Consider the following 27,759-nt stretch of genomic DNA (forward strand, 5'->3'; position numbering starts at 1 on the left):
GTGTTATATCATTCTCAAATCACACAAATCTACACAAGTAGGGTTTGATCACAATCCAGGTTCTACACCCAATCACCTGCAGAATCGAGCTCCAGATGAGTGTAAGAAGAAGCCTGGAAGACAGAATTACAATGTATTACAATGTGAAGATATTTCATAAGCTCTCTCTCTCTCTCTCTCTCTCTCTCTCTCTCTCTCTCTCTCTCTCTCTCTCTCTCTCTCTCTCTCCCTCTCCCACTCTTTCTTTCACTCTCCAGCCCATAAGAAACCATAATCCTTGGATGCTCTTATACTTCATTTCCTTCCTGCTGATCGTCAGCTTCTTCGTGCTGAACATGTTTGTGGGTGTGGTGGTGGAGAACTTCCACAAATGCCGTCAGGACCAGGAAGAGGAGGAGGCACGCCTCAGGGAGGAGAAGAGGCAGAAACGGATGGAGAAGAGGCGCAGAAGTGAGTGTAGTGTGTGTGTGTGTGTGTGTGTGTGTGTGTGTGTGTGTGTGTGTGTGTGTGTGTTTGAAGATGGCACTAAAATAAATAAAAGATAGACACTCATAAAGAGTTTTAGATTCGCTATAAAAACACTTATCGTTTTACAGTCCTCGTAAACTCTCTCATTTTCATTTTATTTATTCAAAGAAACGCACTAAACTCCACACTGCCGGTGATTAACCCACTTCAGACCATTTCCAACCCTCTCTGGAGAACTTCAGAGAATTCCGAACACACACCTGTATACAATCACACACTTCGACGTGAGCAGAAATATCGCTTGCAGAATATTGGTGTGTCTATAACACAGTTATCATTGAGGGTTGTTTTTTAATTTGTTTTAAACACACACACACACACACACACACACACACACACACACACACACACACACAGTTAATTAGTATTTGGGGGTAAATGAATTCTAGGGATACCAGTGCGGCGCTGTCCATGCTGAACCTACTGCACTTTTATTTCATTTTTATTTATTTTTTTATGTTTGTTTGTTTGTTTGTTTGTTTTAGTGGTTGTATATGAGGGATGTTACACAATGTTAAATCATGAATCAGTTTATTTCTCCATCTGCCTGTACCACTTCTGTTAATATTGTACCAGAAGTGGGTGTGGCCTACATCATAAAGGATTTTAGAGGCCAAACACCAAATAATTGTGATTGTATTTTGCTTATTATTATTATTATTATTATTATTATTATTACATCCACAATTTCTTTCCATACAATGAAGCTCTTGGCCTCCTGACCTCACCTACATCAGTAGCTGACTTTATTAAGACACTTATGGCTCACAGAGTCTCCACAAAATCTAGCAGAATACAGAATCTTCCCAGAAGAGTTGAAGCTCATTATAACAGCAAATGAGAACTTCAAGTGAAGTTTATTGTTATAGAGCTTTAAACTCTGAACATTGTCTCGAAGCAGCTTCACAGAATGTAAGAATTTTAGAGGAAAATCCACATATATTCAAATCACCTGGGGCAACTGTGGCAAAGAAAAACTTCCTTAGATGGTATGAGGAAGAAACCTTGAGACTCAAACCCATCTTTATCTGGGTGACACCAAGAGTGTGACTATAAACCATTAAAACATTACAAACACCGAAACGTCTTTTCTGCAGTTTTCCACAGTCAGTTGGAGTTGTGGAACCAGGAGCTCCTGACCAACCGATAAATTAGCTCAACATCTGAGATCATTAAAAATCTAACACCATCTGCTTCATGCACAAGCCTTTAAATGTTCAGTGATGGAGAAACAGCATGTAGAAGGTTATTTTCAGTATTGATTAAGAGGCAGTTAATCCTCAAAGACCAAAGTCTGAAATCTTCATGAAGTGGCACACAACTGGAGCTGGAACATCTCTAGATAAGATGTTTAAAAAAAGAAACACATACCAGTTGTATCTTACCAAACAAGTCCACACACTTTTGAACAGCGGTAAGGAACAACTCGCCGAAACACGAGGAAGGAACCTTGAGAAGAACCAGACTGGAGCTGGACCTTCTCCAGGGTGACACCGAATCGTGCCATTAGCACTCATTTCTCTTTTAGAAGTGTATATTATTGTGTCAGACACTGCAGAGTGAGACGAAGAGTTTTTTTTTTTTTTCTCATAAGATCCAAGTGATTTTTGGCACTGAGAAACAATCCAGGAACAATGTGACAAAAGTGGAAGCTTAGACAAAAACAAAAAGACAAAAACAAGACGTGGTCGCTCAGTGGATAAGATGTTGACCGTAAAATCAACACGATAAGAAGTACATTTTTATCAGATTTTTGTTTGTTTCTGCCATTTGAAGTGAAAAGGTCACACCTCGTGTTCGACTTTATGCACGGCCACGCCATTTTTCCCTTCGGAGTGCGATACGAAGATGGAAGGCGTCTACATACGGTGTTCTGACCGAATTTGTTTTTGTTTTTTTAATAATGCTAAAGAGTTTAAACATGGCCTTCGTGGTTCGGCGTGGGCTTCAACGCAGCAGCAACGCAGCAGCAACGCAGCAACAGCGCAGCAGCAACGCAGCAACAGCGCAGCAACAGCGCAGCAACAACGCAGCAACAGCGCAGCAACAGCGCAGCAACAACGCAGCAACAGCGCAGCAACAGCGCAGCAGCAACGCAGCAACAGCGCAGCAACAGCGCAGCAGCAACGCAGCAACAGCGCAGCAACAGCGCAGCAACAACGCAGCAACAGCGCAGCAACAACGCAGCAACAGCGCAGCAACAGCGCAGCAGCAACAGCGCAGCAACAGCGCAGCAACAGCGCAGCAGCAACGCAGCAACAGCGCAGCAGCAACGCAGCAACAGTGCAGCAGCAGCGCAGCAACAACGCAGCAACAGCGCAGCAGCAACAGCGCAGCAGCAACAGCGCAGCAGCAGCGCAGCAACAACGCAGCAGCAACGCAGCAGCAACGCAGCAACAACGCAGCAGCAACGCAGCAACAGCGCAGCAATAAATACAAGCGTATTATTTGAACATTTTGGGAGACTGTAGAAATTGGAAAGGTTTTATTTCAGGAGCACAGAAAGGCAGAGGTTCGGGTCGAGGTGCCGGAGCAAACCACTGAAGATTTCATCAAGAGAATAATACAGTGTGTGTGTGTGTGTGTGTGTGTGTGTGTGTGTGTGTGTGTGTGTGTGTGATCTGTTTAGTGAGAACACGTGTTCAAGTTTGCATTCACAGGTTCATTTATCATTTATTCAAAGGATTGATTTTTGTCACTTTTTTTTACTTTGTTTTCTGTTTTTTCTTCAGTTCATCCTGAGGTCAAGTTTTTCTTTCATTTTCATTCCTCATGAAAGTCAATCACACTCCTGCAACATAAAAGTGCAATATGAAGCACCAACACCAGGATAATGAGTGTGCAAAATCCTCACTTTTAGCATAATCATGCAGTATTTTAAGTGTGCGCGCACACACACACACACACACACACACACACACACACACACACACACACACACACTCGTACTCGTACTCGCACTCACTCACACTTTGGCAGAGGTACAGTTCTGCAACGCATCGCTGATCTTGGCACGAACTCGCGCTCAATCTGCTTTAGTGTCTCAAAGCCATTTTCTTCTCTCTCTTTTTTACACACACGCACTCACACACACACACACACACACACACACACACACACACACACACACACCATGCATTTTTCTCTCTCAAAGACACCTTGAGCAGTCACACTCCTGATAGATGTAGGGAGACACTAAACTCCTCATCTTCCTGAGCTCACCCATGACTCGTCTGTTTCCCAGCACACACACACACACATACACACACACACACACACACACACACACACACACACACACCATTTTCTATGCTAGCATTTTTTAACAGGGTGGCAAAAAATCTGGGTCAAAGTTTTTTTCTTTATACACACTTAAACAGAGACACACACACACACACACACACACACACACACACACACACACACACACACACACACACTTTAGTGCTTAAAATGTCTAAGCTTTAGAGTGAATACGAATATTATAAGTTAGAGACAGTAAAATCGAGGGCAACCCACAGCAGCCTGCCACAGTCAAACAGGAGAGGCAAGGAAAGACCATTAAAACACACACACACACACACACACACACACACACACACACACACACACACACATACACATCCACACACACACACAGCACTGCAGCTCCCAGATACCAGCAGAGCAGCTTTGCAAGACTTCTTTTGCACTCAAGTAATTTAATGACTCTGGTGTTTAATGAGGTGTGTGTGTGTGTGTGTGTGTGTGTGTGTGTGTGTGTGTGTGTGTGTGTGTGTGTGTGTGTGTGTGTGTGTGTCTGCCTTTTAGAGGCCCTCCAGAGGCCGTATTATGCAGACTACTCTCCCGCCCGCCTCTACATCCACACCCTCTGCACCAACCACTATCTGGACCTTTTCATCACCATCATCATCGGCATCAACGTCCTCACCATGTCAATGGAGCACTACAACCAGCCCAAGGTGGGACACACACACACACACACACACACACACACACACACACAATTTGTGCATATTATATTAGGACTTTATGTTCTGCTGTTACAGTCACAAGTTTTGTATTTTGATGTTAACAAACGTACCTTTTGTGAAAGACGTCCACACATTCTAGCAGGTGGAAACGCTGATTCCGGAAAATTCTGGAAAACTTAGTTGTAAATCGATAGCCGTTGCTATAGAAACGATAACATATCTAAAAGAGCGTGTAGCATAAACCGTCAGAGATGTTGTTCCTGAGAATCAACCAACAGCTTCTGACCAACCACCATCCTGAATTCAATCTTCACATAGAACAGGAAGAAATAAAAGGAATAAATATCTGAAAGAAGAAGAGAAACTCAAGGTCATGTCAGGATCCAGAGGTCGTCTCGAGTCCATCAGGAGTCAGGAGAAATCAGATGCCTAATATGAGTGGTGTGTGTGTGTCTGTGTGTGTGTGTGTCTGTGTGTGTGTGTGTGTCCAGTATCTGGAGGAATCCCTAAAATACTGCAACTATGTCTTCACGCTGGTGTTTGTGATCGAGTCCGTGCTCAAGCTGGTCGCCTTCGGATTCAGGCGGTTCTTCAAAGACAGGTGAAGGTTTTACACACATCAAACACACCAAACAAACACATCAAATACACACACCAAACAAACACACACTCCAAACAAACACACATCAAACACACACACACCAAACAAGCACACCTCAAATACACATATATTTACCAAACACACAAAACAAACACACATCAAACTTTTTCTTCTTCTTTTGGCTTCTCCCATTAGGGGGCGCCACAGCAGATCATCCGTCTCCATACCCCCCTGTCCTCTACATCTGCCTCTTTTAAACCAACTACCTGCATGTCTTCCCTCACCACATCCATAAACCTCCTCCTTGGTCTTCCTCTTTTCCTCCTTTCTGGTGGCTCCATCCTCAACGTTCTCCTACTGTTATTCCCCATGTCCCTCCTCTGCACATGTCCACTCTTTTCTTCACTTCTCTAACACACTCTCCATTACTTTACACTGTTGACCCCAGGTACCTGAACTCCTCCACTTTCTCCACCTCTTCTCCCTGCAACCGCACCCCTCCACTGCCCTCCCTCTCATTCACACACATGTACTCTGTCTTACTCCTACTGACTTTCATTCCCCTTCTCTCCAGCGTGTACCTCCACCTCTCCAGGATCTTCTCCACCTGCTCCCTACTCTCACCACAAATCACAATATCATCCACAAATCATTATAGTCCATGGAGACTCCTGTCTTACCTCGTCTGTCAACCTGTCCATCATCACTGCAAACAGGAAAGGGCTCAGAGCCGATCCTTGAAGCAGTTTCACCTTCACCTTGAAGCAGTCTGTCGTTCCTACTGCACACTTCATTGCTGTCACACTGTCCTCATACATGTCCTGCACCACCCTCACATACTTCTCTGCCATACCAGACTTCCTCATACAATAAAATACACATCGAACAATCTAAGTAAATAAACACACATCACACAAGTTCTCAGGAAAGGTTCCTGGTATTTAGGGTAGGGTTCCGCACTTGTGTACTGCAAGGCCAAGTCACGTGTGTAGTTCACAATTCTGAAGCCACCAGGAAAAGTTCTCAAGGTAATTTTGTGGTATTCAGGCCCCTGGTATTCAAAGTCTACACAACTCAGGGTAGTGTCTACACAACACATTAATTCTTTCTTTCTTTCTTTCTTTCTTTCTTTCTTTCTTTCTTTCTTTCTTTCTTTCTTTTCTCTCCTCTCTCAGGTGGAACCAGCTGGACTTGGCCATAGTCCTGTTGTCTGTTATGGGAATTACGCTCGAGGAGATCGACCTGAATGCTTCGTTACCTATTAACCCAACTATCATTCGCATAATGAGGGTGTTGCGCATCGCCAGAGGTACTTCAACACACACACACACACACACACACACACACACACACACACACACACACACACACACACACACACACACACATATTATGGGCTAATAAGAAACAGAAGAATGACAGTAGAATGGGATGTGTTTTGAAGTGTTGAAGCTGCTGAAGATGGCCACGGGGATGAGATCACTGCTGGACACGGTGGTCCAGGCTTTACCACAGGTTAGTATCTACACAACTCCAGGTTAGTATCTACACAACACAGATTACAGTCTACACAACTCACCTTAATGTCTACACAAATTAAATTAGTGTCTACAAAACTCAGCTTAGTGTCTACACAACTCACATTAATGTCTACACAACTCAGGTTAGTGTCTACACAACTCACATTATTGTCTACACAACTCAGGTTAGTGTCTACACAACTCACCTTAATGTCTACACAAATTAAATTAGTGTCTACACAACTCAGCTTAGTGTCTACACAACTCACATTAATGTCTACCCAACTTAGGTTAGTGTCTACACAACTCACTTTATTGTCTACCTAACTTAGGTTAGTGTCTACACAACTCACCTTAATGTCTACACAAATTAAATTAGTGTCTACACAACTCAGCTTAGTGTCTACACAACTCACATTAATGTCTACCCTACTTAGGTTAGTGTCTACACAACTCACATTAATGTCTGCACAACTCAGGTTAGTGCCTACACAACACAATTAAGTTGCGCTGGAGGAATTTGTTCGCAGTATCAGTGTGTTCTTGTTCCATTAAAGCAAAAAAAAAAAAAAATACCACACTGTGTTTGTTTGCAGCCTGACAAGTTAAGCATTCTGTGCAATTCCCTCAGGACTGTGTGTGTGTGTGTGTGTGTGTGTGTGTGTGTGTGTGTGTGTGTGTGTGTGTGTGTGTGTGTGTGTGTGTGTGTGTGTCTGTGTGTGTGTGTGTGTGTGTGTGTGTATGTGTGTGTGTGTGTATGTATGTGTGTGTGAGTGAAAAGAGAGAGAACCTTTCACAACAATTCGTTCCTTACTATAGCACATATATACACACATATAGAGTTTTCCCACAGGTATTTCTATTCCGTTTCTGTTTTTGTTTTTTTTCTAGGTTGGAAATCTGGGGCTTCTTTTCATGCTGCTGTTCTTCATCTACGCGGCTCTGGGAGTCGAGCTGTTCGGAAAACTCGGTCAGTTCTTTACGTTGATGAGGAAAAACCTTTGCTGAATACCATAACGCTTTGCATACAAGCTCCGGTTTAATCTTTTAGTTCTGCGATGGGAAATTGTTGTCATCAAACCCTGAAGTCTAAACGTTTTTTTTTTCAACATTTGACCTTTTTTCTAACAAATGTAAGATTTATTGCACCGCAGCCGTACAGAGAATCTACATAACACAAGCCGCGGGGACAGAATGAGGGCTGCAGCGGTTCGGGGGGTCGCCCTGGGTGCCATCTTTATTTCACTTTATTACCCTGAGGGCAAAATGAGCTGAACGTCAGCTCGAGTCTCCATTTCATATACAGTACATTAGATATACACTACACACACTGCACACACTACACACACTACACACACTGCACACACTACACACACTTGCAGATTGTATATTAATAAATAACTGCATTTATAATGTACATAAAAACAACCAATCAGCACAAATGACACACTGCTGTTTATAAGATAAAATCAAAGATAAGATCTACTTTATTCATAAAAATGTCTGTGTTACTGCAGAGAAGAAAAAGAAATGTATAAAAAAAAGCAGTGTAGTGTAGTGCATCATCCATTACTCACTAACAAGCACTAATTAAAGACCTTCAGTAACGAGTGCAAGATGAAGAGAATCAGTTCTGTGTTTGATGTGTATCTGAAATTAGTTTATTTGATGTGTGTGTGTGTGTGTGTGTGTGTGTGTGTGTGTGTGTGTGTGTGTGTGTATTTTGTGTATATAATGTGTGATTATGTTTGGTGTGTGTGTGTGTGTATTTAATGTGATTGATGTGTGTATATTTAATGTGTGTGAGTATTTAATTTGTATTTGATGTGTGTGTATTTAAAGTGAGTTTGATGTGTCTGTATATTATATGTTTGTGTTACATGTGTTGTTTGGTGTGTTTTTTTTGGTGGGTGTATTTATTGTGTGTGTGTGTGTGTGTGTGTGTGTGTGTGTGTGTGTGTGTGTGTGTGTGTGTGTGTGTGTGTGTGTGTGTGTGTGTGTGTGTGTTTGATGTGTGTTTTTTGTTTGGTATGTTTGTTTGATGCATGTATTTTGTGTGTTTGTTTGGTGTTTGTTTGATGCATATATTTGTTTGTTTGATGTGTGTTTTATGTGTGTATTTTGTTTCGTGTGTTTGTGTTTGATGTGTGTTTTTTCTGTTTGGTATGTTTGTTTGATGCATGTATTTGATGTGTGTTTGTTTAGTGTTTGTTTGATGCATGTATTTGATGTGTGTTTGTTTGGTGTATGTATTTGATGTATGTGACGTGTGTGTGTGTGTATGTCGGATACAGAATGCTCGGAGGAGAACCCGTGTGAAGGTCTGAGCCGTCACGCTACGTTCGAGAACTTCGGCATGGCGTTTCTCACCCTGTTCCGAGTCTCGACTGGGGACAACTGGAACGGAATCATGAAGGTGAACACTCTCACATGCGTGTGCACGTATACACACACACACACACACACACACACACACACACACACACACACACACACACACACACACTCACACTCACATGCTCACTGACTGAACACACAGAACCATTTATGTAAAAGAGCATAAGGTGTATTAGGGTCACTGTAGATGTGATTAATACATTTTATGTGTGTGTGTGTGTGTGTGTGTGTGTGTGTGTGTGTGTGTGTGTGTGTGTGTGTGTGTGTGTGTGCGATAAAGGACACACTAAGAGAGTGTAAGAGCGGGGATCGCTGCTTGAGTTACCTGCCGCTGGTTTCGCCGCTGTATTTCGTGACCTTCGTCCTGGTGGCGCAGTTCGTCCTGGTGAACGTGGTGGTCGCGGTGCTCATGAAGCACTTAGAGGACAGCAACAAGGACGCCTGCGAAGAGGCTGAGATGGAGGCGGAGTTGGAAGCGGAGCTACAGGGTAAACGGTGGCAAAATGCCACCTCCAGCGCCAGTGAAGTTCCTGGGCCGCCTGCACCGAAGCATGTAAGAACCTAGTTTTTACGTCTTTACGACACCATTATTCATTCTTTCAACACCACCGGTGTTCGTCCGGTCATCATGGAAACAGTTCTGAAATTTTAACAGTGCCACCTGCTCTACTGCAGAAAAAAAAAATATATATATATATATATATATATATATATATATATATATATATATACTTTTCAAAGGTGCTTTCTCCTTCCTCTAACTCTTTCCTGAGGTTTTCCTTTGTTCCGAGGTGTGTGTGTGTGTGTGTGTGTGTGTGTGTGTGTGTGTGTGTGTGTGTGTGTGTGTGTGTGTGTGTGTGTGTGTGAGAGAGAGATTGAGAGAGGTCTGTACATCTCATCTTTGCCTCGGTTAGCGATGATATAAGTGTGTCTGGAAATAAACCGAGTTATTTTTAACGCTCATTTCGCTAGAGCATTACTCTGTGTGATTTGGGCGGAAAGTGTCCACTTCATCGTCCTCCTCCGCCATGTGAGTAGTTTTGACCCGAAAGGCCCAACATCAGTCTGACTCAGAAGGGCTCCATTTCCAGGGTAACGACCTTCAGGACCAGAACCTGCTCTCGGTCGGGAAGCCGTGCATATCCAGGATGCTGTCTTTACCTAACGACAGCTACATGTTTTACCCCAAAGCTGGACACAAATCGGGGGACCAGCTCTTCTCCAGACAGCAGACCATCGCCCAGAGTACCATTGCAGGTTGCCTACATCTCCATTTGTCCCTGAGAATAATTATAAGTGTATAATAACAACATCAAAGCAGTCCATCTCTTTTCTCTCGTTTTCAGACTCAGGTCTTTCTGCGAAGCCCAAGTCGTGCGAATGGGAATCCCTGCTGCTGGTTCCGCGGTCTCCCGCTGGCTCCGCCTCTTATCCAGAACTCCTCCCACCACATCAGGTGACTCCACAGAAGCCTGTCAGGATGCTCCAAAGACAGGTATTGTGACAGTACAGGACAAGTGTGAATGCGAGCCATTCGTGTCATGGTTTTTGATGTTACATTGTGTTGTCCTGTAGGGGGCGATAAAGAGTGACTCAGTGGACTCTGCCAGCCCTGGATCCATGGACAGCTTATTCCTGCGCCGCTCCGATTCCCTCCAAGTTCCCAGCATTCCTCTGACCGGAGGCTCTGCCCCTTGTTCGCCTCTGGCCACGCCCACTGTGTGTCGCACGCAGACAGCCAGTGTCCAAACGAGCAAACGTGTGTACAGCCAGCGCAGCATCCAATCACGCAGATCCACACACACACAACCGGACACGTACACACACACGTGCACAAACATGCATAAGTCAAACACCTTGGACAAAGAAATCAGGCAAATCCTTTCGTCCAGCGAGGGAAAAGACTCCGGAGTCAGGTTCCTCCGACGCAGCCACACCTTATCACCGCACGTCGCAGGCACTTTATGTTTGAAAAGCCAATCACAGCGGAGTAACAGTACAGGAAGTGAACTGAGGAAATACAACAGCATGGACTTCACCCACGGGGCGTGGTCGAACCAGAAGGACTCGCAAGAAACGCAAGCGTCTCTGTCACGCAGGGGGCACAAAACAAGTCCGCCTTGTGTCCCGGCTTCCACAGCCCTGCCCTTTTTCCCTGATGCTTCTCACAGAGGCATGGTCCTGAAACGGGGGGCACCGTCGCTTGACTCCAACCTCGCTCCACCCCCGTTAAGGGGGTCTTTGGATCTTCCTGATTCTCTGCTAGTTGCTAAGCCCCTCCCACATTTATTGATCCGTTCGTCCGTCTGTTCTGAGCAAACGAACAAATGCGTTTCAGACGAGGACCAATCGTCGCACTGTGTCCCACTCGACGCCTAATCAGAGGGTTTTTTTATGCGTGGCTTATTGTTAGGATGGTTTGTTCAGGCAATGATGATTCAGACCAAAACTTTTGACACTAATGTGCACCTTTAAGCTAGAAAATCTTTAAAAAAACAATAACAGTAGGCTGATAATAAGTTATGCAATTGTTTGTTTGTCTGTTTGTTTTTTTCCCTAATCATATTGATTAGAGATTTGAGATTATAAAAACTTTGTGCAGCTGGATCCTTGTTATGAACTATCAAATGAAGCTCAGAGTAACTTTGTACCCTACGTTCACACAAGCCTGAGACGAGTGGGCGTGACCTTTCGTTCGGACAAGAAAGCTGTAAATAAACCTTCCAAAGCTAGCTAGCTAATCGGTGTGCAAGCCGTTTGTTTGACTTGCGCTGATGTTACGTTCTCGGCTTCGCGCTAGCTTCGTTCTCAAATTATGTTAGCAAGGCACGCTTTTTTGTACTAGCTAAGTCCACTCACTAGACGCACTAGCGATCTTCCTGCTACTTCCTTCCGAGCGTTTATTTTTCTACGTAGACACAATTAATAAGGTTGTATATGAACTAAATCACTACGTTTTTTTTTTCTTTTTTTTCCTGTTTCATTGCATCAAATTGCAATAGATACAAAATCTGAGCGGGGACCCGAGAAAACGTCGGACCCCACGAACCACTGGGTTGGTCTGAAGCATCGTTCGGTTCCGCACTTGATATCATTTGCATAAAACAAAGAAATCGCGATCGAAAAAGTCGTTTTGTCGCTCGTGGCAGTGAGCATGGGGTTACAATCAGGTCGTGACGAATTTCGAAAACGCCCCGATAATCATGAACAGGCTCAGGAGCCTTATAGAGAGCGGTGTATTAGTGGACAGTTGCTATGGAAACCAGACCTCAGACGAAGGTACGAGATACGGTTTTGACCAGAAAGTCCGAGCAGTGATGTTAATTAGTCTCAGATGATCCGTCTCATACATCAGAAAACTCACACTGCATGGAGTCTTCAGGCGTGTCCAGAGGAGGACAGATGGACGGAGGACTTGTGGATTTATTGAATGCGGCACCAATGATATTTTTAAACAACAAAAAAGTTTTGCACGTGCTAATTTTTTTTCTTGTTGGTTTCCTCTTGAAATAACTGTTTCTATGAAATCAGTTAGATTTTCCCCCTGAGCCTCCCAGAGGTTCTGCAGTACGATATATAAACCACTCTTCTATTATTATTATTATTATTATCATCATTGTGTTGTGTTGTGTTGTGTTGTGTACATTCGGTAAATATTTCGGCGTGAAAGTGGCCCGTATGCGCAAACCATTTTAAACAAATACACAACAAAAACATTAAAAAGGCAACAAAAAACAACATATAGCAAATGCACAACAGTTCATTCGTAACCACAACAAATCAACAAGTATGTGGTGTGTAGTAAAGACACAAAACCACATGTTGTGTTTTGATTTTGCTGTAATGTTATTTTTAGTTTTGTTGTGACTGCAAATGTGCAGTTGTGTGTTTGTTTGCCTTTTTATTCTATAATTTTGTTGTTTTTCTGATTGTGTTTTTGCTTTGCTGTTGCTTCATGTTTTGTGTTTTCAGGTTTTGTTGCATTTTTAGTTTTTGTGATTTCAGATTTCAGAGTTTTGAGATTTGTTGTTATGTTGTTTTGGTTGTTGGTTGTTGCGTTTTATTTTTAGTTGTGTTGCGTTCTGTTTTTTGTGTGTGTGTGTTTCCTGTTGTCTTTTTTTTGTGTTTGTATCGCATTCTGTTTTGTTGAGTTTGTAGTCTTGCGGTTGTTCATTTAGCTTGTTTTGTTTTTTGTTTATAGCTTTTGAATTTTGTTGTATTTTTTTTGTTTGTTTGTTTTTATTGTTTTTATTGTTGAGGTTTGGATCTTGTTGTTGTTTTCCAAATGTTTTGTTGCATTTGTTGGCTCATTGTTGCATTTTGTTATCTGCTGTTCTAATCTGTGTTTTTGTGTGTTTTATAGTCATTTGTTGCATTTTTTATTTTGTTTTAAATTCTTTTGGTTGCTTTTTTTCAGTGTTGTGTGTTTTCAGATTTGTTGTGTTATTTTTGGTTTTGGTTTTTGCATGCTTTATTTAAATTGTTTTATTTTTAGTTGTGTCGCATTTCTTTTTTGGGGTTTGGTTGTGTTCCCTTTTATGTTTTGTTAAATCTTTTATTTGTTGTATTGTGTTTTCTGTTTGTCACTATTGCACTTTTTGTATTAAGGTTTTTTTGTTTGTTTGTTTATAAATGTTTAAATTTTTTTGTTGTTGATTTCCAAATGTTGTATTGTGTTTTCTAATCTGCTGTTTAACTTTTATTGTGTGTTTTTGTTGCTGTTGAGATTTAGTTTTGTTCACATGATTTGCGCGTACAGGCTGCAACCTCGTTATATCTCATCAATCTTTGCAACCCAAAGCCACACCTGTAGCTCTCCTCACAACCTCGCACTTGCACATCGCTACACTACACTCAGACCGCTACAGTCGCACAGCGCTATTCTCGCACCGCTATACTACACTCATACTGATATATTCACACTGCTATACTCGCACCGTTATACTCGCACTACGCTAAACTCACACCATAACACTACACTCACACCGCTATACTCAATTCGCGCTATAGTCCCACTGCAACACTACAGTCACACCACTTTATTACACTCGCACCGCTACACTACACTCGCACCGCACTATTCTCACGCTGCAACACTACACTCGCACCGATACACTACACTCACACAGCGCTATTCTCTCGCCGCAACACTACACTCGCACCGCTACACTACCCTCGCACCGCACTATTCTCACGCTGCAATACTACACTCGCACCGATACACTACACTCACACAGCGCTATTCTCGCATGGCTACACTAGACTCGCACGGCTACACTACACTCGCACAGCTACACTACACTCGCGCAGCTACACTACACTCGCACAGCTACACTACACTCGCACAGCACTATTCTCGCACGGCTACACTACACTCGCACAGCACTATTCTCGCTCCATAGAAGTTTGGAGAAGAAGCATATATGGGTGGAAAAGTCAGGTGTCCCAATACTTTGGTCATATTTACATGACATTGTATTTACATGAACAACACTCAGCAGGTGAGGGTTAGGGGCCTTGCTCAGGGGCCCAAAAGTGGTCCGACCGCTGAGCAACCACAAACTTTATATAGCATATGTTAGAGCAGAGAATCAGTAGCTTCTAAAGCTTTAGACCAAATCTCGTGGTTTTCTTTTTTAATCCAGACGTTTTCATGCGAACTCTTCCATCTGTTAGATCTCTGACGTGGTGGAAAAGGAACTCTGTGGGATCTTTAAGGGCTTGTAAACGAACACGCGAGCAGCGGGTCACGACGCGTCACGTTCCATCCTCACATCTCCGTTTTTCCTGTGGGTTTTTTTCTTTTCTTTTCATTTTCTATCGACAAAATTGTGATAAATTGTCTAAAGAAAATATTCGAGTTTTGATGTCGATGTTTTTGTGGGAACATGATAAACAAGTCTTGCAGGCCGGACTGAAGGAGGGACGTCTGGACTGTGCCGTGAGACGAAATTCAGGACTCGTTATAATCAGGGCATCGGAACCACGACGCGAGGAATTCAAACGGCTGAGTGTATTTGTAAAGTCAATAAATTTTACTGAAGAGCATGAAACATCTCTGCACGTTCCTGAACACGTTCCTGAACACTGATAAAACAGGTTTGTTTAAAACAAGCTTCACATTTCTAGAATTTAGAGAAAATTTGGTTTTCTTTTCATTCCGGTTATCAGTTTTTTGCACCTGAATGTTCTGAAGTACACTGTGTCACCAAAAGTATTTGGACACCTGACTTTTCCACTCATATGTGCTTCTTCTCCAAACTTCTCCACAAAACAAAATTGGACACACAATCGTCTTTGGATGCCTTAGCATTAAATCTTCCCTTCACTTGAACTAGGAGACCCAAACCTGTTCAGCATGACACAAAGATCTGTTTTCCATGAGTTGGAAGATGTGGATCTCCTGCTATAGAACTTGATACTATTGAACAAATAATGTGAATGCTGACTGCACCCCAGACCGCCTCACTTCTTCACCTCCATCAGGTCCCGACTTTGTTGTAGCTGAATTAGCTCAAATCTCCACCAATGTGTAGAGGAACATGTAGCCAGAAGTGTGGAATTTATCATAAAAGCAAATGGGAACTCAGCGTGGACTTGGATGTTGAAAAAGAAGCACATATGGTCAGGTGTCCACAAATTGTTGGCGCTAGAGTGTATGTGCACTAGAGCTAGTATTCATTCGGAAGTAAAACTCAAACTTTAGAGAATAAATCCAGGTGAAGACTAAAAGATGGTAGGGGTTTCGTAGAGTGACTGTCAGGGAGAAAATGATGAGCCAGGATGTAGCAGCAGCGAGCTCTGAGAAGGACACGCCAGGCACCATGGAGTTCGTGTGAAGACTCACCTCATTACGGTTGACCCTCAGGAGGTCAAACAGCTGGTATCTAAAGGTATCCATCCACTTCAACAAAGTCTGAGTAAAGTGCTGAGATGGTACATGTAGATGTTTTTGAAATCTTTTTATAAAGAGGAATTTTCCAGTCAGGAAACTGCCCTCAGGTGGAAATCAAGATCATACCTCTGAATGTACTCTGGTAAAAAATTTGTGTTTTATGTGAAAAACTCACTTTTGTTACGACCTGCGAAACATTTTGCCTCAAAGTTTCAGTATTTTTTTGTTCTGAAGTAAAACATTCTGTTTTAAACACTAATATTAGCCTCCGATCTGACTAGCCGCTTAAACAGTTATGCTAGCAACAGGGGATCATGCTAGTCTGATTTAGCAAAGAAACCAAGTCATAGTTTAGATGTTTTTTCTTATTTGAATATTTGATGCAACACTGCAGTCCATTAGACGGACACCTGACAATGAGATTGACATGGGCTTCTTCTTAAGCATCCCATCCCATATTTAGTCTACATTTATTCTTCTCCACTCTTCTGGGAAGATGTTCCACTAGATTCTGTGGAGATTCATTCAGCTACAAGGGTGTTAGTGAAAGTCAGGTACTGATGGAGGTGAGGTGAGAAGGTGGGTGCAGTCAGCATTCATATTTATGGAGCTGGCTTGTGCACCATGCTGGAACAGGTTCAGGTCTCCTAGTTTAAGGGAAAATGTCATGCTCCTGCTTCTAAATACATCCAATACAAGTCGTGCCTGTAACTTTGTGGGAACATTTTGGGAATGAACCACATTTGAGTGGAAAAGTCTGGTGTCCTCCATATAGACAGTGTATGTTGTACATCTTCATATCTACATAGAGAGCTTTAAACACATTGTGTTCACCAAAAGCCAAAAGGTCACTGAAGATTATTCTGAAATCATAATATTTTTTCAGAATCTAATGTATCGAGAAGTTGATTGGATAATAATCCAGTGTGATGGATGTATAGAAACATTCCAGATTTCTATGTTTATATGGTTGTATTGTATTGTATTGTAGCGTCCGACAGCAGCAAAGCCGTTCTTTACTCCTGATTTAATTAAAGCTGAAATGTAAGCAGGAACATAAAACATCTCTGAAAACACGGAACTGTCTTGTGTATTAATACTGACGATGCTTCGTACCTACAAAAGTCAGAGATTTCCACTTTAATTCTGTTTCGCTTTGTTTAGAACGTGCTAAAGCTACTTTCAGACACAGATACTTACTTCAAATTACTTCCTGATACAACTTGTGTTAATTACACAGCGAGTCTTTTTGAAGTCATGGCCTTCGCCTGCTTTTGTAATTGATCTTTTTTTTTTGTTACACACAGACACACAATCGCATTCGTCTCAACAGGAATATTCGTACAAAGCAACATGAGTGCTTAAAGTTCCAGCGGTGTGTGAAATCACTCTCACACTCTCACACTCTCCCATCGTTTCTCTTCTTTGCAACGATTTTTTTCCTCAGATTACTGTTTTGGGTCACTCTTTAGTCCAGTCTTGGTGTTCTGGTGCCCCCTGGTGGTGTCGAGATGCATTTTAACTAATGAACTAATGAAGCAGCGATGCTGTGAAACACCGGATATTGGCTTTTATGGACTTCCTGTCATAATAAAGCGCTTATTGATTATGTTTTTATTATTTAGTCATTTGGTAATACAGTGGAACCTCGGAGCTCGCGGCCTCAGCGCTCGCGACCTCGCATGCTCGCGACTCTCATTCAGATCGGCTCGTGAGCAACCGCGAGCTGCTCAAAACGCTAGTTTTAACATTTCTAATCAAGGTTTATCTCATTAAAATTGTCTAAAAAATGCTTTAAAACTATTTTTATGTATTATTATACTGTACTTCTCTACTGCATACGTTACTGTACCTGTATTTTTTTAATTAAGCATTGTAATTGCTGTTAATTTACATAAAGTATTGTTAAAAATAGTCTAATAATTAAGTGTTATGGAGTGAAATAGTGTTATTTACTGATTTTAAATCGATTTCGTATAGTGTTTTTTGGGTTTTTACTGGGTTGGAAGGGGCGTATCAAAAGGTCGCGACGATTCGGAACTCGCGACCGGTCTTGGTCCCTAACCCTCGCGAGCTCCGAGGTTCCACTGTAGTGAAATTATATACGTCACACATACGCTGTTTTTGGAGTCAGATTACTGACAATCGATTAAACGATAATAAACTCGATTGTTACATTGAAGTTTATAGATAACCGAATATTTTCATTGTCTAGCAACAGATTATGAGTGAAAGACGCATAATGGCGAATATTTATTCATTAATTATCCGAGTAGTTGCTGGATTTTCTATCACCGTTGTGACATTTCTAGAACACTAGAGGGCGCGATTTATTCACCAGCGGCGCGGTGTAACGCCAACTCACATCACGTGTAATGAGTCAAATAAAGTAGACATGATGACACACGTGTGCTTGCAGAAAGAGTCTTTAATTCAGTCAGAGATTCACTGAACACATTTCTTCTCCTCTCTAAATGCTAAAACTGGATTTTTATAGGAAGTAGGAATTTCTACGCTTTATTTTATCATGCAATGAGACCAAGGACACACACACACACACACACACACACACACGCACACACACACACTCATAGATGCTCTCATTAGGACCCTTTTTTTACACACATGTAGTGTGTAATGGCTATAGCTCCGCCCCTCCAGCTCACACACACGCACACTCTCTCTCTCTCTCTCTGGATGTAATAATGTAGTGATAAGGTTTAGATACTTTCATATTTGCTTTACAAGTGAACTGGATGGACAGATACAGTTAGAAATAAATACAGGAAGTAAAACTTTCATTTCAAATTCATAGCATTCATATAATAATAACGATCATAATAATAATAATAATAATAATAATAATAATAATAATAATAAACGTAACACATTTATCACCTCTTAGAAACTTTTTTTAACAAAAATTCCCAAAATAGCAGCTTTCTTTTCCATAACTTCGTATGCTGCTTTGTTTTGCTTGAAATAATGAACGGTTTTATTTATTATTACAAAAGATTTATTTCAATCCAAGACAATTAGTCATTTTTAATACTTTCAACTTTAAAGAAGCCCTTGGAACTAAAAAGGGAAAAAAACGTAAAAATACTCGTGCATATCGGTTCAGCACTGCTTTAAATGCTAACTTGTCGACCTCCCCATGCTACGACGTGTGTGTGTGTGTGTGTGTGTGTGTGTGTGTGTGTGTGTGTGTGTGTGTGTGTGATAAAATAAAATGATCATACCTGTATATAAGGCTACATATGTATAACATGGTATTGCCAAAAGTTTGTGGACACCTGAGCATAAGTTTGGTATGTGAATCTTTTTGAGAAGACAATTCCACATCAAGTTCCCATCATAAAGAGCTCCAGTGTTCTGGGAAGATGTTTCACTTGATTTTGTGGAGATTCGTGTGAGATTCAGCCACAAGTCCAATTCAGCCACAAGTCCAATTCAGCCAGTCAGCATCCCAAATTCATTGTTGAGTAGTGTTGGAGCTCTATAGCAGGAGATCTTCCAATCCCCCCCATGTACAGCAGATCTTTACAGAGCTGGCTTTGTGCACTTTGTGACGTGCTGGAGTAGGTTTGGGTCTTGTAGTTCTAATGAAAGGGAAGATTTCATGCTACCTGAGCCAAAGACGTCTTATACGATGGTGTATATACCACTTGGTGGTAACAGTTTCTGGAAGAAGCATATATGGGTGGAGAAGTCTGGTGTCCCAATACTTTTGGCCACACCGTGTGCCATAGAGAAGTCAGATCCCCTTAAAAAGTACTAAACTACTAATTACTCGTTGTCAATTCAGTTCATCATTGAGTTATCAAGTGACCTGATAGAAACTTGTTCACTGATTATTATGAATGTAAATAGCTGCTCACTATGTAGCATCATAGCTTCCTTTCTATTTACCGTTATAAGTTACTACTGTAGATTGCTATTTGTTTTTTCCAATGAATGTTGTGTTGTTTTTTGTTTTGTTTTGTTTGTGTAATAGTTTCTTTGATGATGTGTAAGCATGGAATAAGTGAAGGAGAGATCGTCTAGCCTGCGCTGAAAACAGTACCGGAACCGAACAGTAGGGGACTAAGCCACTCTCTTCTCACAGGACGAGAGATTAAAAAGCGGGCGGAATCTGGTACCCGGGTGGGCGTGTCTCCACCGTCTCAATCAGCGTGGGGCTCTTGTCGATGGTGGTCTGGTGGATGGCGTCGTTGGACGGATAGGGCTGCTTAGGGACGTCGGTGGAGGTGAACAGCGTCATGTCTGTCCCGAGCAGGAATTTCTGCACTGCGAGCACCGTTAGCGCCGCCTAGCCAGAGTCAGCACAATTAATACCTTACCATTTTTACTACTATACTATTTTATTTATTTATTTTTATGGAAGGATGTCTCCAGTGTCAACACTTGTTTTGTTAGCAGCTGTGTAATGAGCCCTTTTTTCTTTTGAGTTTCTTCTCTATGTGAATTATACACCTTTCCATGTTTTATACGAATGTTATCTACTTTGAGATGAATGTTAGCAAATGCATTAATTATGTAAATTACTGCTTATCTTTTGTATAAAAAACATATCGAACATATTGTACCTGTGTAAGTCTGGACAGAAATGAAATAGTAACACGTGTGTAGCGTACGTTTTCAACATAGCAGGTAGTATTAAGTATGTATTTGCATGTACATGTACTGTGTGTGTTTTTGTTTGATTTTCTGCTGGTCTTACCCAGGTGAGAATGGAGAAGAAGGAGAAGGCAATGGCGGCTCTTGCCGCGTCTGAAGCCTGCTCCAGTGGCAGGACTTTGGGTGAGGTTCGACTCCACTGATTCGCCAGAAAGCAAAATCCAACAAACCACAGGAACGACCAAAGTCCTGCAGAGGTGTGGGACACTTTTATGCAGAACAAATGATAGAGGATGGAGGGATCAGTAGTGGAGTGTTAGAGGATAGAGGAGTGAGTGGCACAGTGGTAGAGGATGGAGGGATCAGTGTTTTAGTGGTGGAGGATGAAGAGATCAAGAATACTGTGGTGGAGGAGGGAGGAATCAATGGTAAAGTGGTAGATGATGGATCAGTGGAGCAGTGGTAAATGATGGGGGGATTAGTGGAGCAGTGGTAGAGAATGAAGGGACCCAGTGAAATATAGATAATGAATCAAGGATAATGTGGTAGAGGATAGAGGTATGAGTGGAACAGAAGTAACGGATGGAGGGATCAGTGGTGCAGTGGTAGATGATGGAGGAGTGAGTGACACAGTGGTAGAGGATAAAGGGTTCAGTGGTGCAGTAGTGGAGAATGGAGGGATAAAGGATACTGTGGTGGAGGAGGGAGGAATGAATGGTACAGCGGTATATGATGAATGGATCAGTGACGCAATGGTGGACGATGGAGGGGATTATTGGAGCAGAGGTGGATGATGGAGGGGGATTAATGGAGCAGTGGTAGATGATGGAGGGATCAGTAGAGCAGTGGTGGATGATGAAGGGGTCAGTGGAAGATGGATAAGGTATCAAGGACACTGTGGTAGAGGATAGAGGGATCAGTGGTGCAGTGGTTGAGCAAGTGTGTATAGTGTGTATATACAGTGTGTGCGTGTTGTATAGAAGTATGTGTGCTCACCTGAGAAGGCCATTTCCAGCAGCACAGCTCTCCTGCGCTCCTTCACGCTGCTGATCTGAGGAAAGTAGATGTCAAGGGCCAGAAAGCCCAGGCACGCCAAAAACGCCAGCACACCCACGATGATGCCGTAGTTGCAGGCGTCTTCGTTTTTATTAAAGACGCAGTGCAGCCGCTCGCTGCCCCTGTTTACGTAGCCCTCGTTTACTATCGAGCCGAACACCACCATGGAGAAGATCTGCAAGACAGGAGAGTGTCACTGACGCTGGAGACTCCTTCCGTAAAAACAGTCCCCTTGCACAGCAATACAGCGCCCCCTAGCGTTCCTGCTTCTGCTGTAACGTGTCCCGGGAGTGATTTGTGAAGCGTGTCAAGCACCTTCTGTGATTCACGCTGGATTTCTGCAATGGTGTCAAAATGGCAATCTTTGAGCTGGATCTTCATCTTCAGGAAGATGGCAAAGTCTGTAGGAGCCAAATCCGGCGGGTAGGGTGGGTGCAGATGTAAGGCCGGGTATGGTAACCTGTTTGGTCAGAATAGCACCAGTTGCACAGCTCCTGATGTCACACTGACTTATGAAGCTTGGTGCTTCCTGTGACTGTGATCTGTTGGCTTGTTACAGAACTATTCTTGAAAATTTTTGATACCACCTGGTACATTTATGGCATTTAAACTTTTGATCTCATTCAGCAGGTATGGCGGTTTGGGGACTTGCTCAAGGGCCCAGGAGTGGGAGGTTAGTGTGTGTGGGATTTGATCTCATGACCTCATGATCTCAGTCTAAAGCTTAAGCCACTAAGCTCCCACCTCCAAACTTCTTTCAATGAAAAAAATGCCTTAAAGGGAGAGAACGCTTTCAATAATACAAGTGTTTATAAATATTTGTATCAAATGGAAAGTAAAGAAGAAAAATCCTAATCAAATCTGGTGTGAGGAACTCGAGAGGTCGGTTGTTCGGTCTATTAGAACTAACCCCAGATCTTCTGTATATGTAGGTTCTCTCAAGTCCTTCTGTCTCTTCATGCAATCCAGGACAGACTCTGTAATGTTGAGATCAGGACTCTTTATTATTTCCAGGACTCCATGGTCTTTATGCAGAAGATCGTTCTTAATGATGTTGGCTAGATGTTCAAGGTCATTGTTCTGGTGCAAAATAAATTTGGGGCCAATTAGACGTCTCTCTGATGGTAATGCATGATGGATCTTTCTGTGGTTCTCAGCATTGAGGACACCATTAATCCTGACCAAATCTCGATGTCCATTAGTGCCCCAAACATGCAGGAAACCTCCACCATGCTTCACTGCTCTCTTTCTCTCTGACACATCCCACCTGAGTGTTAGAATGTTTAAAAAAAATGTCTGTGTGTGTGTGTGTGTGTGTGTGTGTGTGTGTGTGTGTGTGTGTGTGTGTGTGTGTGTGTGTGTGTACTGTTCAGGCTATATCGTCCTGCATTTTCCTCTGAAGGGTGCTCGAGCTATTTTGAGATGTGGCCTCTTGCATGCTCATGCACATCGCACATCACAAACACACACACACACACACACACACACACACACACACACACACACACAGAGATAGCTGAATCCATTACTATTAGACAAAGTAGTAAAAGCACTCGTCACTGTATATATAACCTCCCTCTCTCTCCCTCCCTCTCTCTCTCTCTCCCTCTCTCTCTCCCTCCCTCTCTCTCTCTCTATCCCTCTCCCTCCCTCCCTCCCTCTATCTCTCTATCTCTCTCCCTCCCTCTCTTTCTCTATCCCTCTCTCCCTCCCTCTCTCTCCCTATCCCTCTCTCTTTCTCCCTCTACCTCTCTATCCCTCTCTCTCCCTCCCTCTCTCTCTCTATATCCCTGTCCCTCCCTCCCTCCCTCCCTCCCTCTATCTCTCTATCTCTCTATCTCTCTCTCCCTCCCTCTATCTCTCTATCCCTCTCCCTCCCTCCCTCTACGTCTTTATCCCTCTCTCTCCCTCCCTCTATCTCTCTCTCCCTCTCTCTCCCTCTCTCTATCTCTCTATCCCGCCCTCTCCCTCCCTCTATCTCTCTATCCCTCCCTCTCTCTCCCTCCCCTATCTCTCTATCCCTCCCTCTTCCTCCCTCTATCTCTCTATCCCTCCCTCTAGTTCTCTTTCCTCTCTCTCTCTCTCTCTCTCTCTCTCTCTCTCTCTCTCCCTCTATCTTTTTCTGTCTATGTGGAAACTGAATCAGCACTGTGACGCTGTATTTATGATGGTATGAGCAACAATCACAACATGGCACTGAGAAATACACAAACCAACACAATACACAACATTACAACATTACTTACAGAGTCACTAACAGCTGAAACTAAATTCCTGTGTGTGTGTGTGTGTGTGTGTGTGTGTGTGTGTGTGTGTGTGTGTGTGTGTGTGTGTGTGTGTGTGTCAACACCCCGGACCAATAAACCTGATTCTGATTACTGTTATTCAAAATATATATCTTTTTGTTAGTAGTAAAAAATATTGTTAGATAATAAATGACTACCCTATTACACAGAGATAATAATAATAATAATAATAATAATAATAATAATAATAATAATAATAATAATAATAATAATAATAATCGATCATCTTGGTAGTCATCAGTCATAAGTGTATTATATATATATATATATATATATAATATGTATTGATGCATTTATTTATTTATATATGAAGTACTACCACATGCTATTATTAATTATTTATTCTAAATATTTCTTCAGTTTATTTTATTTTATTATACTTTTGCATCCTAATTGTGGATAAAATGGAGCCTCTGCGTTTCCACGGTAACATGTGACGTCACCTCCACCGTAACAGCATCCTACGCCCCTCATTCACACTGGTATTATTATTATTATTATTATTATTATTATTATTATTATTATTATTGATGTTGTTATTGTTATGATGATGATGATGATGATGATGATGATGATGAAGATGATGGTGTGCAGTACTGAGCCGCTCTCAGACGCGCAGGAAGGTGAAAGTGAAGGTGAATAAAGAAGTAAATGAATGTTTTTCTTTACCCAGGCGAGGAACCGCAGGATGGTCTGTGGTCTTTTGGCGAAGGTGATTGGGTCGAATCCCGTCCCGGTTCGGCCCGCTCCGTACGAGCCCGTCCCGTTCATCATCACCATCACCATCCTCCTCCTCCTCCTCACGTTTGCGCGCTCTGTCCGTGCACCGCGCGCGTGCACGACCGACAATGCGCGCGACCTGAGGTGGGGAGCGGAGATTTACGGCAACTGTAACGTCATCGTTATTAAATAAAAATATTATTTAATAACGATGTATAATAATAATTATTATTAACATTATTATATAACATTGTAATTATAACATTTGCAATTATGATATTTAACGTTATAATTAAATTATTGCTGTTAATAATACTGATTATTATTATTATTATTATTATTATTATTATTATTATTATTATTATTATTATTATTATTATTATTTCCTACTATTATTGAATCATTTACAAGTTACTAGATTTGACTTGTAAATGATTCAATAATAGTAAGAAATATTTTTCTATTGCATTTATAATAAATCATTAAAAAAATTATTTTAAAATAGTTTTTTATTATTATTATTATTTATTATACATTCACTCGGCGATAGAAAAAAATCACTTTACTGACTTCTTGTTTTGAGCTTTTAAACTGTAAACGAGGCCCAAATATGGAAGTGATCTTCCGGTCTCATCCGTCAAATAAAGTTATAATAAAAGTCCATCTTACTGCATTTTATATGATAATGTTTTCTATTTTTTAAAGGATAGAGTACAAAATAAAGTGCTGACAACTATTATATATCAAATAAAACATACCCATGGTGTAGATGTGGTAACAATATGATTTTTTTTTTAACAATAATTGAAAAACTGGTACAATATCGTCTTAAATAATACATGAATCTTAATAATCAAATTTAAATAAGTAAAAAAAATAAATAAAAAATAATTATCCTGAACTCATCCAGAACTTGTAAAGTTTTCTCTATACTGTAGAGGGCGTTCTAGGTCTGCTTACAAGCTGCTAGTCATGCTAGTCAGCGAGTGGCAGTACTTTTTGGTGGAAAGAAAATAACTTCTCTACATCACGTGCATCGTTCAAATTTTGACCAAATCATACGAAACTAGAGCGATTTTTATGATCATTATCAATGCAGTGATGTCATGTGTGCAGAATTAAACACAAATTAGGCGTGTGCTTTTACTGGAAAATAATCAACCGTGAAGTGAACCATCTGGGAAGATGTTCCACAAGATTTTGTGAAGATTTATTCAGCAGCAAGGGTGTTAGTTAGGACTGGTAGTGATGCAGGCGAGGAAGCGAGGAGGTCTGGGGTGCAGTCAGTCTTCATATTCATTGTTTAATAGTGTTTGGAGCTTTATAGCAGGAGATCTTTCACATCTTCCAACCCATGTAAAGCAGATCTTTATGGAGCTGGCTTTGTGCACAGGAGCACTGTCATGCTGAGACAGGTTTGGGGCTCCTAGTTCAAGCAAAGGAAAATTTTTATGCTAATGCATCCAAAGACGTCCAACTTTATGCTAGCAGTTTGGAGAAGAACCAAAAACGGGTGGAAAAGTCAGGTGTTTCAATACCAGTATTAAAGTCTGACCCTGTAGCCATTGTCTCCCTTATCAGAGGTCCCGTCAGGTTATATTGCATGATTACTTGTTGACACGGCAACCACTTCCTCCCCGTACATCATGCATGGTAATGACAGGATTGGCTTACACGCAACGCAGGAGGAGTTAGACGATAATCTGGCAACCGGATATTCGCAACCTTTAAGGAGACAGCAATGATAAAGGAAACTATTCATTCAGTTCCTATAACTGGGCTCGGATTAAGCTCCACTTTCAAGAAAAAATGTGTTTCCATAGCAACAGCACATTTGAGTCTAAAGCTCAGTTGAAACGGGGGACGTTCCGTCCGAGTGGATTGTTGCGTGATTGTTGAAGGAGTCTCCAGTGTCGGGGGAGGCAGGATAAGTGAGGGACATTTTTATACTCTCTGCATCTCGTAAAAAAAAAAAACCAAGCTGAATTTTTGTATACTTTTGTATAAACAACTGAGCAAAGCTCACCTTCACTCTTCAGACCAACAGGAGAAGAATGCCTACATTTTTAATCAGTAAAACTGGAGCGAGTCTGTGTGTAGCTCCACACCAGACGTGGCTCTGAGAGAGGAGCTTACACCAGGCCTGGACTTCTATAGTTACATCCTCACATTCTCACAACAATGTTTTTAATTACTTCGGATTCCACGTAGAAGACGTTCGAGTCCGGCTAATCACCCGTCATTAATTCATCACTGATACATGATATGACTAAAAGTATTGGAAGACTTGACCTTTCCAGCCATATGTGGTCCTTCTCCAAATTGTAAGGATATTTTTGGATGGGGTACAATGTAATTTGACCTTCTCTTGAACTAGGAGACCCAAACCCATTCCAGAATGACAGTGCCCCTATAGCCAGCTCTATGAATATATACTTTCCATGGGTTGGAAATGTGGAAGATCTCCAGCCCTACTGAACCAAAGGACTCCTCACCTCACATATATTAGTACCTGACTTTACTTTGTTGCTAAATGAATCTTCACGAATCTCCACAGAAATCTAGTGAAACATCTTTCTCAGAAGAGTGGAGCTGATTATAACAGCAAATTGGGCCTTGATGTGAAATGAGTGGAAAGAAAGCACAAAGCGATCTTATGTTTGGGTGTCCACCAACTTTTGACAAGGCAGTATGTATATTTTTGTTTGCGTGTGCACATTGTTATGTACAGGATGTTATTTTTTATAATGTTGTTGATATTGTATATTGCGTGTACTTTTTCCAAGTGTATTTGCGTGCCTGGGTGAAACATGGTGGTGGAAGCATCACCTTCCCAGAAGAGTATAGCAATAGCAAATGAAGACTAATTTAATATAAAAAAGATTTGAAAGAAAATTCAAAGAAAAGCATCCAAGAATCCTTGAAAGACAGAATAAAGCATAACCTCGAGTTTTGATTCACACTCAGAATCCCCATAATCCTGTGTGATGTCATATTGTGGTCTTTGACATGGAGGGCTGTATAGTTCTGAGACTTTGAGAATCAATGTCTATCTTTCTCTTTCTCTGTCCCCCTCTCACTCTCTTTTTCTTTCTGTCTCTCTGTGCCTACATTATTCATGCTGGAATGAGACCTGAGCTAA

General features: G+C 41.7%; 2 protein-coding genes across 2 annotated transcripts in view; one reads left to right on the forward strand and one right to left on the reverse strand.

Moving 5' to 3' along the window:
* Positions 1-13,082, forward strand: part of cacna1hb (calcium channel, voltage-dependent, T type, alpha 1H subunit b) — an 84,245-nt gene extending 71,163 nt beyond the window's left edge. The window contains exons 23-33 of the mRNA XM_083522155.1: positions 258-450; positions 4,339-4,490; positions 4,994-5,103; positions 6,279-6,412; positions 6,548-6,618; positions 7,515-7,593; positions 8,918-9,039; positions 9,301-9,573; positions 10,112-10,277; positions 10,367-10,515; positions 10,596-13,082. Of these exons, the coding sequence (XP_083378281.1) occupies positions 258-450; positions 4,339-4,490; positions 4,994-5,103; positions 6,279-6,412; positions 6,548-6,618; positions 7,515-7,593; positions 8,918-9,039; positions 9,301-9,573; positions 10,112-10,277; positions 10,367-10,515; positions 10,596-11,399 (2,253 nt within the window). The 3' untranslated portion in view covers positions 11,400-13,082. The remainder of the gene's footprint in view (positions 1-257; positions 451-4,338; positions 4,491-4,993; positions 5,104-6,278; positions 6,413-6,547; positions 6,619-7,514; positions 7,594-8,917; positions 9,040-9,300; positions 9,574-10,111; positions 10,278-10,366; positions 10,516-10,595) is intronic.
* Positions 13,083-18,908: 5,826 nt separating this feature from the next.
* On the reverse strand, positions 18,909-24,745 carry syngr3b (synaptogyrin 3b). Its single transcript, XM_083521858.1, has 4 exons — positions 24,567-24,745; positions 21,532-21,766; positions 20,639-20,784; positions 18,909-20,227 (listed from the first exon to the last, which is right to left on the reverse strand). Exons 1-4 carry the CDS (start codon positions 24,681-24,683, stop codon positions 20,033-20,035), a joined length of 693 nt encoding a protein of 230 aa, XP_083377984.1. The 5' UTR covers positions 24,684-24,745; the 3' UTR covers positions 18,909-20,032.
* Positions 24,746-27,759: the final 3,014 nt, after the last annotated feature.

Source organism: Silurus aristotelis, assembly GCF_946808225.1.
Source record: "Silurus aristotelis genome assembly, chromosome: 20".
In the NCBI taxonomy this organism is placed as follows: Eukaryota; Metazoa; Chordata; class Actinopteri; order Siluriformes; family Siluridae; genus Silurus; species Silurus aristotelis.